Below are 12716 nucleotides of genomic sequence, written 5' to 3'. Positions count from 1 at the left end.
TCCCCCTGTGCCACCGGCGTCCCCGTTGTAGTTGTGTCCCTGTGTCCTAGTCGTCATTTATAGTCGACAAACATGACGTCAGTCGACATACACGTCCCAGTCGTCATTTGTGTCCCTGTGTCCCAGTCTATAATTTCTCTTTGAGTGTCCTGGTGGTCATTTATATTCCCTGTGTCCCGGTCTTTCTATACATTCGTTTTTGAATTGGTATATGATGAAATAATTTTTTTGTTTTTTTTCCTTTTTGTCTTTTTAGTTTTTTTTTTTTGGTTTTTACCTATTTTTTAGCTTTTTAGTTTTTTTTTCTTTTTTCTTTTTAGTTTTTTTTTTGTAGTTTTTACCTTTTTTAGTTTTTTTTATTTTTATTTTTTTTAGTTTTCTTTTTCTCCTTCATTTGTGTCCCGGTGCTTTGTTGATGGTGATTGCTAATCGAACATTCCTTGTGTCCCGGTCGCTTTCTCTTTGAGTGTCCCGGTCGTCATTGTGTCCCGATGTCCCGGTCTGTAATTTCGTCAGTCGACAAATATGACTTCAGTCGACACACAAACATGACGTCGCTCGACACACAGACACACAGACAACTTATTTTTATATATATACTAGCTGTTGGAGTGGCGCTTCGCGCCACCCCAACACCTAGTTGGTGGGGGCGCTTCACGCCCCCCAAGCCCCCCCGCGCGCGTAAGTCGTTACGCGCCATATTAGTTACGCGCCATTGTAATTGTGTCCCTATGTCCCACCTGTGAATATAGATATATATATATATATATATATATATATATATATATATATATATATATATATATATATATATATATATATATATATTTTAACTACGTAGTTATGTTTTTAACTACGTAAAACTTGCGAATATACAACATTCTTTGCTGTCCCATTGTCTGTGCATATAAATAGATTGTCAGGTTTACCGACTCTTGAACATGCAACATATAATGGTCCATGAGAAAACAATCCATATTCAGATCTATACCTCATGATTCTAATGATTGCCCTTGAGCTTTGTTGATGGTGATTGCTAATCGACCATTCCCTGTGTCGCCGTCGTCATTTATATATCCCCCTGTGCCCCCCGGCGTCCCCTTTGTAGTTGTGCCCCTGTGTCCCGGTCGTCATTTATATTCCCTGTGTCTCGGTCGTCATTTGTGTCCCGGTGTCCCAGCCTGTGATTTCTCTTTGAGTGTCCCGGGTGCCATTTATATTCCTTGTGTCCCGGTGTCCCGGTCGTTATTTGTGTCCCGGTGTCCCGGTCTGTATATACATTCGTTTTTGAATTGGTATTTTTTTTAGTTTTTAGTTTTTTACCTTTTTTTAGTTTTTTTTAGTTATACCTCATGATTCTAATGATTGCCCTTGAGCTTTGTTGATGGTGATTGCTAATCGAACATTCCCTGTGTCCCCGTCGTCATTTATATATCCTCCTGTGCCCCCCGGCGTCCCCGTTGTAGTTGTGTCCCTGTGTCCTGGTCGTCATTTATATTCCCTGTGTCCCGGTCGTCATTTGTATCCCGGTGTCCCGGTCTGTATATACATTCGTTTTTTTAGTTTTGTTTTTCTCCTTTATTTTTCATTTTTTTTTCTTTTTTATTTTCTTTTCTTTTTTAGTTTTTTTTAGCTTTTTTAGTTTTTTTATTAGTTTTTAGTTTTTTTTTTTTTAGTTTTTTCGTAGTTTTTACCTTTTTTTTAGTTTTTTTAGTTTTTTTTTTCTTATGTCCTGGTCGTCATTTATACTCCCTGTGTCCCGGTCGTCATTTGTGTCACGGTGCTTTATTGATGGTGATTGCTAATCGAACATTCCTTGTGTCCCGGTCGCTTTCTCTTTGAGTGTCGTCATTTATATTCCCTATGTGCCGGTGTCCCGGTCGTCATTTGTGTCCCGATGTCCCGGTCTGTAATTTCGTCAGTCGACAAATATGACTTCAGTCGACACACAAACATGACGTCACTCGACACACAGACACACAGACAACTTATTTTTATATATATAGATATACTAGCTGTTGGGGTGGCGCTTCGCGCCACCCCAACACCTAGTTGGTGGGGCGCTTCGCGCCCCCCAAGCCCCCCCGCGCGCGTAAGTCGTTACGCGCCATATTAGTTACGCGCCATTGTAGTTGTGTCCCTGTGTCCCACCTGTGAATATAGATAGATTTATATATGTGTTTCAAACTACGTAAAAGTTGCGACTATACAACATTTTTGGCTTTCCCACTACTGGGAGCTTTCCGTTTCCAATTGCCAGCAATTGATCTGAAAATGTTTGACCAGAGTCATCGTTTTGCAATCGGACACGCATATTTGTAGTTAATTTTAATATTTTTACGTGTGCCCATAAATTAGAATTTTTCAGGCAAGCATTCATTTCGTCTGCAGGAGTTAAACTACGTAAAAATTGCGAATATACAACATTCTTGGCTTTCCCATTGTCTGTGCATACACAAAGCCGTATGTACTAATAATGACGTCATATGCAAACGCTCTTTTTACAAACAAACAAACATGCATACACACAACTCGTTTTTATATAGATAGATAGATAGGTAGATACAATACAAATTAACTGCGTAAAACTTGCGAACATACAACATTTTTCGCTGTCCAATTGTCGCTGCATATAAATAGATTGTCAGGTTTACCGACCCTCGAACATGCAACGTACAATTGTCCATGGGAAAAACAATCAGTATTAAGATCTATACCACATTTTTCTAATGATTGACCATGAGCTTTGTTAAGGGTGATTGCAAATGCTAATCGAATTGGGAATTGTAATCTTTTAAATTGAAAAGGCAGATCCGTTGGAATCATGGGAATGCGAGGAATAAGAACAGCCTCACTCTCAAAAGGCCCTGTCAAGATTGTGGCCTCTATTAGGTTTTCCATTGTTTTTTTTTACGGCAAGTCGCGTGCCATTGCAAAGCTTTGGTGGGTTGATATTTCTTAAAAGTATTATTGGTACGCCTATTTTTAGTTGTAGCACGTGTGGTAAAAACCCTGAAAGATCTATGGAATTTAAAAATTCAGATGGATAATTAACCGCTTCATTTGGTTCCAAAACTGTGTCGACTGACTTGTAAAGGACTGCCTGGTCTCGATTCTTGGTCAAAACAATATTGTTGATTTCGTGGACGTCTATATTTTTGGGTGCGAGAATCGCTCTTTCACTTAGCCATTTATTATTTTTATAATTTTTTAGAATATTCGGAAATACTTTTTCAATCAATTCATTTTTGGACGTCACTAAATTACAGAAATCAGCAGGTAGTTGTATACGTCCTGAAATTTAGTCTATCGTATCATAAATGTCTTTTTGTTCCGATGTTAACTTGGAAATGTTATTTTGTACATACGACAATAGATCATTCGTACTGTAACTTTTTTCACGATCCAATTCTACACATGTCGAAACAGCAGCGATACGGTTAGGTGAAGGCATTCCCAAATCCTGAAGAGGTTTGTTTGCCATACGTACGCACAAATCTTCTATAATAACTAAAGTGTAGTTATAAATTTCTGATGTAAAATCAAAAGTCATATCTGACGTCTCTAACTGTTTTCGATGGAGTATATCTTCGGACATTTTTGACTTATATTTTTCCTATAACTCTGTAGGAGCTGATGGAGAGCAAGTTGTTAAAATGATGCCAAACAATGCACGAATTTGACTTGGGGTTGACGTTTCGCACTAATGGGGAATATGGAACAACCCACTGGTTATCTACTTCGATGGTGGTACCGTTGCCATTGTAGGTTCTTCAGTCATTTTACAATTAGAAATTTCTCTTTCAACGGTCTTCTTACAATTAAAAATTTGTCTTTGAACGATATTCTTAAATACCTGTGTCCTGGTCGTCATTTATATTCCCTGTGTCCCGGTCGTCATTTGTGTCCCGGTATCCCAGTCTGTAATTTCTCTTTGAGTGTCCCGGTCGTTATTTATATTCCCTCTGTCCCGGTCGTCATTTGTGTCCCGGTCTGTAATTTCTCTTTGAGTGTTATTTCTTTTTAGTATTTTTTAGTTTTTTACATTTTTCTTTTTTCAGTTTTCTTTTTCTTCTTTATTTTTCAGCTTCACTATGAAATACATATCGCCGAACCTTTGTTTTTTTTTAACTAAAATCTGGTAGGCATTGATGACCTTATCCGAGTCAAAATCCCAAACCCAATCATCATAGCTATCATTTTCAGTTTTGATATGTTGTGACTCTCGCTGTCCAGGTGGATCTTCATCTAACTGCGCGGTTTTGCGTTCTTTAGCCTCAAGCCTGTTTCCTTGCTGTTCTTTTGATTCCTCGGCACGCTTTCTTTTGTGACTTTCTCTATCAGCAGCAAGTTTTTTGGCATAGACTCATTGAGCATCTTCATCGGCTTTTGCCATTGTAAGTTCATCAGTCATTTTAAACTTAAACATTAATAGATTTCTACGTGAACATATATGTCTTAAATATCTTTAATCACGTCACCGTCATAGCAAAAATGACGACAACTAACTTCATGACTTCAGTCGACACACAAACATGACGTCACCTGATCGACACACAGACACACAGACAGACAACTTATTTTTATATATATAGATATAGATAAGAAAATATGTAAATATGTAAGAAAAATATAAATATATAAGAATAAATAAAAAATAAAAACATATAAAATCTTATATAATATATATGAAAAAATATAAATATATAAGAAAATATATGAGAAATAGTTCTTATAAAAAATGCGTCATAGACATAAACAAGGGAAAATACATCACACTTTTTCATAGAACTATAAGAAATGGGCTCTTTTTTTACTTTTCTTGCAACCATGCGTAAGGAACAATATTTTCTTCAGTGTCAGTAGCTGTTTTAATTGTGTTGGCTATGGAGAGCACCAAACAAACTATCCAAACCCTTTTTCTATATTGCCTTTTTGATTCATTTTTAACTGAAATCAACTACTTTTTATTCGTTGCTTAATCAAAAGGGAAAAAACCTACAATCCTATGCTTTTGTGCTAAAACCTAAGCTTGAATTCGATTGGTTTATTTTTCCGACGTATTTTCTTAAGTCAATTATATCATCTCTTAATTTTACACCAGAAAGGGAAGCCTAAGAACCCTGTCTTTTTACCCGTTTTTGTATTTACCTGTTTGCACCGTGTCAAATTTTGAGCCAGTAAAAAGCATCCAAAGCTTGGTTTATTTTTTGTAGGATATTTTAAACGAGTAAAACGGACAGGAAGCTTGTTTTTTTGCCTCTGTGGCTGAACCCTTGTTGTACTGTACATTTGATTTTTCCATTAATAGAAGGAGGGATATACGTACGAGGGGGAGGGACCCTCTCCCCCAATTTTTTTCAGCCAGTGGATAAAAACTTTGATTCGTTAAGATAGTAGTGCGAAGCACTGGTATTTTAATTGAAGAGGTAAATGGGCTGGACATAAATGACGTAAAATCAAGGAAAGAAGCTCAATCTCAGTCGGAAAAAAAGATAAATTTTAATTGTAATATAACCAAAATCAGTCTGTAAAACCTGACCATCCAGTTAGTAAAATCCTTAGCCTCCCTTGGCTAGGGACGCTTCTTGACAGAATAGCTATGCTTCATGAATCTGATTTTTATTTTTGGGAAGTCAATTTTAACCGGATTTCGAAAACCAAAAGAAAAAGAAATAAAAGGAAAGAATGTGACGGAAAAATAAAGTCTGAGGCTATTTTCTTTGTTCAACTTCCTCTATCTCTACTTCAAAAGTTGATAATGTGCCATTAGGAGAAGAAAATCCATATTTTAATGTATGCAAATTCAAGTGCATGTTAATCACCTTCTGTAATTACTTTCCATGAAATTATCATCACTAATTATACGCAAGTGAAATATGAAATTCATTGCCGCATATTTCTTTTATAGATTCAACCGAAGGCGTGTCCCATTTTCAAGGGCCCGTAGATTCATCTTTATACGCGACAGTTGCAAAGAAGAAGTTAACACCACCACCGTCAACAGTGCTTCAAGTACAAACAGAGCCATCATTCTCACCGCGGTTTGTAAACAGTAACCATGTGGCGTCTATGGACAGTGGTATATCTTCAGCTGGAATAAGTGGAGGTGCTAGAGAACAACATTTGAGTGGCAGTAGTGCATCTCCGCCATATTCGGCGCAGAGTAGATTAGGTGATACTGACACACCAAGCCCTGCTCTTCTAGATATGCCAACAGCACATGTACCGCCACAAGAAATGTCGGAATTAGACACTCTTCTTAACGGGATGATGATGAATGTCCAAAATATTCGTGAATTACGACCGGAACAAAAACCACGTGATGAAGTTGATTTGGATAGTATCCGGGTGGACTTTGAGCTGAAATCACCAAAGCTGAAGAAAAGTGTCGAATTTAACGAAACAGTGAAAATGAACAAGAGTGAAATAAAACCACTGTCTAATGGAGTTAGTAGTGAATGGTCGAACGGCTCAGATGAACCAATTCCTTATCATGCTAGAACCGATAGCAAACCGTTCACCTATGGACTTCCTAATGGCTCTGAAAGTCCATCTATCCACAGGCGGAATAGCAAAGAATCCCTTACAAAAACTACAGCTCCTGGACTTTCAAGTCCATCTCTAGTGAGGAAATTTTCAACATCTAATGATCGGGGGACTCCTACGCCTCGTTCACCTTTGCCTCATGTTGTAGCCCCGGTTGAAGACATAGTAACAGTACCGAGTCCACGTCTTGCAAGGAAACTGAGTGGTAACCTCGTACCGCCTAGTGCTACTTCAACGCCCACTCCGGCAAGGTCACCAGTTTCCCCTATGCCAAATAGCTTGGCTCCACCACCCTTGATGAAGCAGAACAGTGATTCAAATTTCTTGGTACCTGGTTACAGAAAATCTCCCGATGCCTACTACGGAACTGTTTCATCCCCAAAAACTGTGCGTCGGAACGCCTCATTTCGATATGAAGCAAAAACTGATTCTTCGCCTTTAAGATTAGAGGATACTATCAGCGACATTGCTTCTTCCATTGGCGATACTTCAAGGTATTCAATTTTTGTTATTGAATAGGCTAACATATATAGAATGTCTTCAATGTTAAAATTGTTTCTTAGTAACTCTCACCAAGGATTTATCCAGTGTTTCTTCTCGGGAGGAGGGGGGTACAAAAAGTTTAACAAAACGCACAAAAATTCATTTATATACATTTTTGTTATTTTTTACAATTGGGACAATATTTTCGGGCTGGGGGATTTCAAACCCGGTACCTCCCCCCTTCTGCACACGGCCTTGAATCTGACATAGCCAAAACTTTAAAACTAGAGGATATTCCTGGATGTGGTTAAAAAAATGCAGATGCATTTCGTCAGCTTTTAATTATCCGCGGACTTGAGGTATGTTAAGACGTGGTACTAATACTCAGTCAATCTCAATTACTCCCATCTCTCTAGCTTCTTTATTTCTTTTTTATTATCTAATGCACAAGTCCTTTCCCCTTCTCCAGTTAGTTTAATTAAATCGAATATTATTCAGTGCTGTGATTTCATAAGTGACTGTCAAATTTACATTCTTATAAAAGACATGTTTGTTTCAAAGTTCGATAAGCTTATGTATTCATATTCATTGCCCCTCCTTTATTATTCATGAAATATTCAAAGTTTGATGCTAAAATTCTATAAAACATATATTTTACTGCTAGATCTAGGTACAATTTGTTTAGATTTTTTGTTCAAAAAGATGAAATATCCTGGTTTTTACATTCATTTATTTGAATCAAGAAATCTAGCATGATTTGATGTAAGGACCCAGGACATATACAAAAACAGAAAGATATACAAAAACATAAGTTCTGTCGTTAGAGCGACAAATTTACTTTTATGGTTTAAAAACCCGTGCTATAATGTGGTGTATAATCCGTAATAGTAGGAAGGGGGGGGGGAGGTCAGTTAAACCAGTCAGTTGGATGCTTAATTTTGAGACATACTTTAATAGCTGCAATACCTCACTAATATAGACGTCTACGTCAATGTATACTTCACAAAACTGGTGAAAAATGTTTTGAGAAAGACACCTGAAGGCGATTCAGGATATAGCACAATTCTGGTTCCTAAAAATTGCTCGAAAGTTACGTTTATAATTCTGGGATGATTTTTCAGATTCAAAAGCGACTTTTTCATTTATTACTAGCTGTTTTTGCCTAAATCTTTTATGATTTCCTTTACCCAGCGCCCTCATTCGAATAAAGGCCTACCATCTAAAAATCTCTAAACCGATGTTGCCACTGGCCCAACAAATCACTAAGTAAATTGTCCAAAGATCGCCGGTTTGAAAAATAATAAATAGAAACATACTGAAATGTGACCTGCGTAGGAGCAGCAATTGAGGGGTCAATGGCCCCCTAAAATTTTGGCTTCCTAAATCTTGTGAATCCTTTTTTGGTGTTCTTAATTTCTCTCTTGAAAAATACCCTTTGTTTGTATTTTCATTGAAAAAGTTAAAAGAAAGAAATTGCCCTCCCCCTGAGATTTTGCCCCTTACATTTTCCTGAATGGATGCGCTTATTTTGGCTAACTTTTTACAACGCAATCACCAAACAGATTTTCGTAAGGTTTACGACAGGAAATTCAAAGTTCTCATTTTGGAGGGATTTCAAATCAATTTCTGTGACATTTGAACCAAGATATCATATGTAAAGACAGAAGTCCAAGAAGTCCTTTATGGCAGTGGAAAAAAAATGATTAAAAAGTACTTAGATCAATACTATTCGCATTCAAAGTAAATAAATAACACCTATTATAAATCACTATATATGGTAAACAATTCCTGGTGCCGTTAGATCTGTGCCATCGCTGCATCTCGGTTCAACAAATAAAGCCAAGGTTCCGTTTTTGGTTGTTGGGGGGATTCTAGTACAAAATGTCTTTTATAGCTTTTATAAAAGAGCAAAACATCGCTGTCGTACTACCCCCAAGATATTCTGTGTTCTTAGATAAGGTTTTTGGTCTCGAAATTTTCTTACGTCTGAACTCTCTGTTTCTCTGTGGTATAATGCGTATCATCATGTCTAGATTTAACTCTTCGTAAATCCAGTCCTGGCCTTTAAGACAAATTATCCTTTTACGCAAAACCGGATGAATAGGTTCAATCAACGAGAAATAGTGAGTTTACTTGTAAAAAATGTTGTGACTAAGGAATATTTCGTCCTTATTACTGGGTTAAATTTCCTGGCAAAGGAACCGATCAGGTTGTGTGCTCTTTTTGCTGAGTCCAAATTTGAAATAGCAATAACGGGTTAAAAAGACGAGTTTATTTGGCTTCCTTTTCCGAACTAAGCTTAAGTAATTACGTGAATGGGTCTAAAAAAAAGTTTGACGCTTGACCTCATAAAAAAATGATGGAATTAAAGCACTCTTTTTAACACGGAAAAGGAAGTTTTTAAAAAAGCCATCGATAAACAATCAAGAGAGATAAAACTCTACAAAAAGAAAACTTAAACGAGACGACGGCCAGTAGAATTAAAAGACTAAAACATCGCGGATATTTCGCCTGTATAAAACAAGGCGTCTTCAGCACAAGATAGAAAATTAAAAGAAAACTAATCTAAAAACAAATAAAAACCACCACCAAAATGTAATAAATACAATTGTCGCTACTTATACACGTAGGGAAAAGCAGCTATGCGAGTTACTTCAATGAGAATCAAAGAGCAACTGAGGAAAAATTTATGAAAATTGAAACTTAGTTAATTATTCTGTTGCGAAATAATCCTTTTGTAAGCTAACATTGAAACAACTCTTTTTGGTCTAGTGGGTAATCTTGTCCCCTGGTGACTGTGTAAAATTTTAATTCCCCCATCGACTTTTGGTTCATTTTTAAAAGAATATCATAAATTGGGTCAATATTTAAATTCCCTGTGTCTATTTATTGAAATATTAGCAAATATATGTTTTTTAATTTCTATAGCCTCCCTCGCCCACTGAGAAAAACCTCTATCATTAGAAATAGCTGTAGCCTCATCAAATTGTATAAAATTGTATAAAAAAGAATGTGTGTTCAGCTAGAGCCGAAAAAAAAGTTTCGGGAGACTTTCTTAGTTGTAGGGTTTTTTCTATTGAGTTGCGATGCTCAATAAATCTTTCAGTAAATTGTTGGTGAGTTCTACCAATATAAAACTTTCCACAGGAACAAGGAATTTTATATACCCCACTAACTAAATCTCCCCGGGTTAAATCCTTACCAGAATTAAGAAAACTACCTAATGGTCTCACTGATAGGAAACAAGTATCAATGTTATGTTTACCCAAAATTCTTTTAAGCATCTCCCCCAAAATAGGTACATAAGGTAAAGAAATGAAACGTTTCGGTAAGTTTAATTCTGTGCACTGTGAAACCCCAACAACCCTACTATTGTGTTTAACGCGTCTATTTTTTATTATTTTATCAATGAATTTAATCGGGTAGCTATTACAAAATAAAACATCCCGAAAAAAGCCATCGATTTCCTATCAGAAATATAAATTAAGATATAGTTCAAGAAGAAGGTATAGCCGATGTTGTTTCGATTGCCAAAAAGAAAAAAGTCTTGAAGAGCGGTAGATCTTGAAGACTAACCGCTAGAAGAGGAAGAAGTAATAGACGGTAATGTCTCTTTCTCTTTGGCTCAATTCTAAAAGCTTTTTTGAAGGTTCTGGCGAAGCTTCATTATACAAATTCCAGAGCAGGGTTCTGTACGAAATGGAACATTAGTCAAATCGAAGAATTGATCCGCCTCATTATTTAAGGACTTGAACATTAATTTCTTTTTCACGTGGCCTTTTGACTGCTATCCCATTTCAATGGTGATTAGTGCGTTATTTCAAATCCTTCTTCTATTAGAATGGGAATTCCTTCCCGCAACACTTTATGAAATATATTTTTTTTTTTATGAATATAGTTTATTTTTAACCGGAACTTTCAAGGCCTTTGTTCTCCCATTGATGAAAGCTGAATTCTCGATGAACAATGTACTTTTACTTGACTATTTCGAGGGAAAAAGCTTTGACCTCCCTTCTTCTGGTGAGCTAAGGTTTTATGATGTCCAAAGGAACGCCTCTATTTTCTGGCATGTTGCCGAACTGGCTGGTTGATAGATTTTTCGTTGTTACTTCCCTTAAGATATATTATAACAATAAGCGTAGTGTTTTTTATGATTCCAGGGGAATGGAATCTCTAGCCTGGTAAATACAAACCGTGTTTTTTCCGACATTTCGTATCAAGAGCAATCTACTGAATTTTTTGGGTGAGAGAGCAGCCCCTTCTAAGATTCTCGCAGAACGGTCCTTGGCTTTCTGGATCTCCTTTACGCTTTACGTCTGTGAGTTAAATCACTGCTCCATTATCTATACTCAAATACCTGTTGTAAAGTGTTCAAATGAGCACGCTAATTCCGGGTATACTGTACGTGTGTGCTTAAATCTGGGGTTATTTCTATTATCAGATCTTACTCACTGAAATCATCCTGTAATTTCCTTAATTTTTTTTTAATATGCGTGTATACTATTAGATGATAAATTATTGATCGAATTCGGTTTCTAAAGCTAGAATTCTTTCTGTCGTAAAAATAATCTGATGAATTCTTGATGTTTCGTTGAGTATTTGCCTTGGCTTCGGTCTTCTTCCGGCTATTTTTATAAAGATTCTCCTGCGTCATTTGCACTTGTGGAACAAGGAGTGAGTTCCTCCATAAGATAAAAAAACGACTTTTGTTAAGGTTGGTGACCTTTCTGATATATTATTTGCTGGGAACTACTTGTTTTACTTTCTAAAGAAAGCCTGTCGCTTGTTTATTAAGTGATTTGCAGAAATTGTAACTTTGTTTACTACTTAAGATCTGACAATTTTTTTTTCTTTAAAGGGGTTGGAGAGACTTGCTGTCTGTGCGCGTAGAGATGGTGGGAGGGAAATAAAGATTTGATTTGAGCAATTGTTTAGCCAAACTATTTCTTAAGCTCAACATACCTTGACCTTATATTAGTTCATATAAAGATGTAACAGCTGCTTATCTACTTGTTTTGATGATGACTTACCGACAAGCCTTGTCGTTTAAACCCTTTGGCTTAAACGACAATGGCACTGGATTTTTGACTTCAAAAGGCTATCTTCGAGCTTATAAGAATCATTTGTAGCTGTGTAGGTAGTCTTCTAGGCTACCAAACAAATAAGTGACTCGTCATAACCTTTGAATTTCATCCATCAAGTCACTAAGTAAAAACGACTAATCAAACCCACTAAAGGCCGGATATCCGTTTACGGGATTGTTTAGCCTGAGTCCAATTTTCTACATGTTTATATTTCATGCCATTTTATATTTCATGCCTTGATTTGTATCCCTATAATCCGTAAATATAATGTAGAAAGAAAGAAAGAAAAAAATTATTTGAGCCCTACGGCCATACACAACATGGTGTAATGATACAACACTGCATAAAACACACACTCAATATAAAACAATACTTATTTTCATTCACTCTTATTTGTATAGCCTATGTACAAATATTTGTATATGTACAATATGTGCAAACACTTATTTGTATATGTATGTATAGTCGTCGGTCCGCTAACTATCTAGAATTGTCGCATATTATACCCATTGTTTCACAGGGTCGGCCATAAAAAAGGGAGGAATAAAAACTTAAAAAATGAAAATAACATAGAGATCATTGCATGATAATTTTCTCAAA

General features: G+C 36.5%; 1 protein-coding gene across 14 annotated transcripts in view; it reads left to right on the top strand.

Annotated features, from left to right (window-relative positions):
- The window catches only part of LOC136034587 (tensin-1-like), a 297146-nt gene that overhangs the window by 207674 nt on the left and 76756 nt on the right, over positions 1 to 12716 (top strand). For all 14 annotated transcript variants that reach the window (XM_065715843.1, XM_065715841.1, XM_065715842.1 and 11 more), the window contains one exon: positions 5912 to 7043. In XM_065715843.1, coding sequence (XP_065571915.1) covers positions 5912 to 7043 — 1132 coding nt within the window. The remainder of the gene's footprint in view (positions 1 to 5911; positions 7044 to 12716) is intronic.

This window comes from Artemia franciscana, chromosome 13 (assembly GCF_032884065.1).
Source record: "Artemia franciscana chromosome 13, ASM3288406v1, whole genome shotgun sequence".
Taxonomy (NCBI): Eukaryota; Metazoa; Arthropoda; class Branchiopoda; order Anostraca; family Artemiidae; genus Artemia; species Artemia franciscana.
The sequence above is the reverse complement of the archived record's forward strand: the minus strand, read 5'-3'. Positions and strand labels throughout refer to the sequence as shown.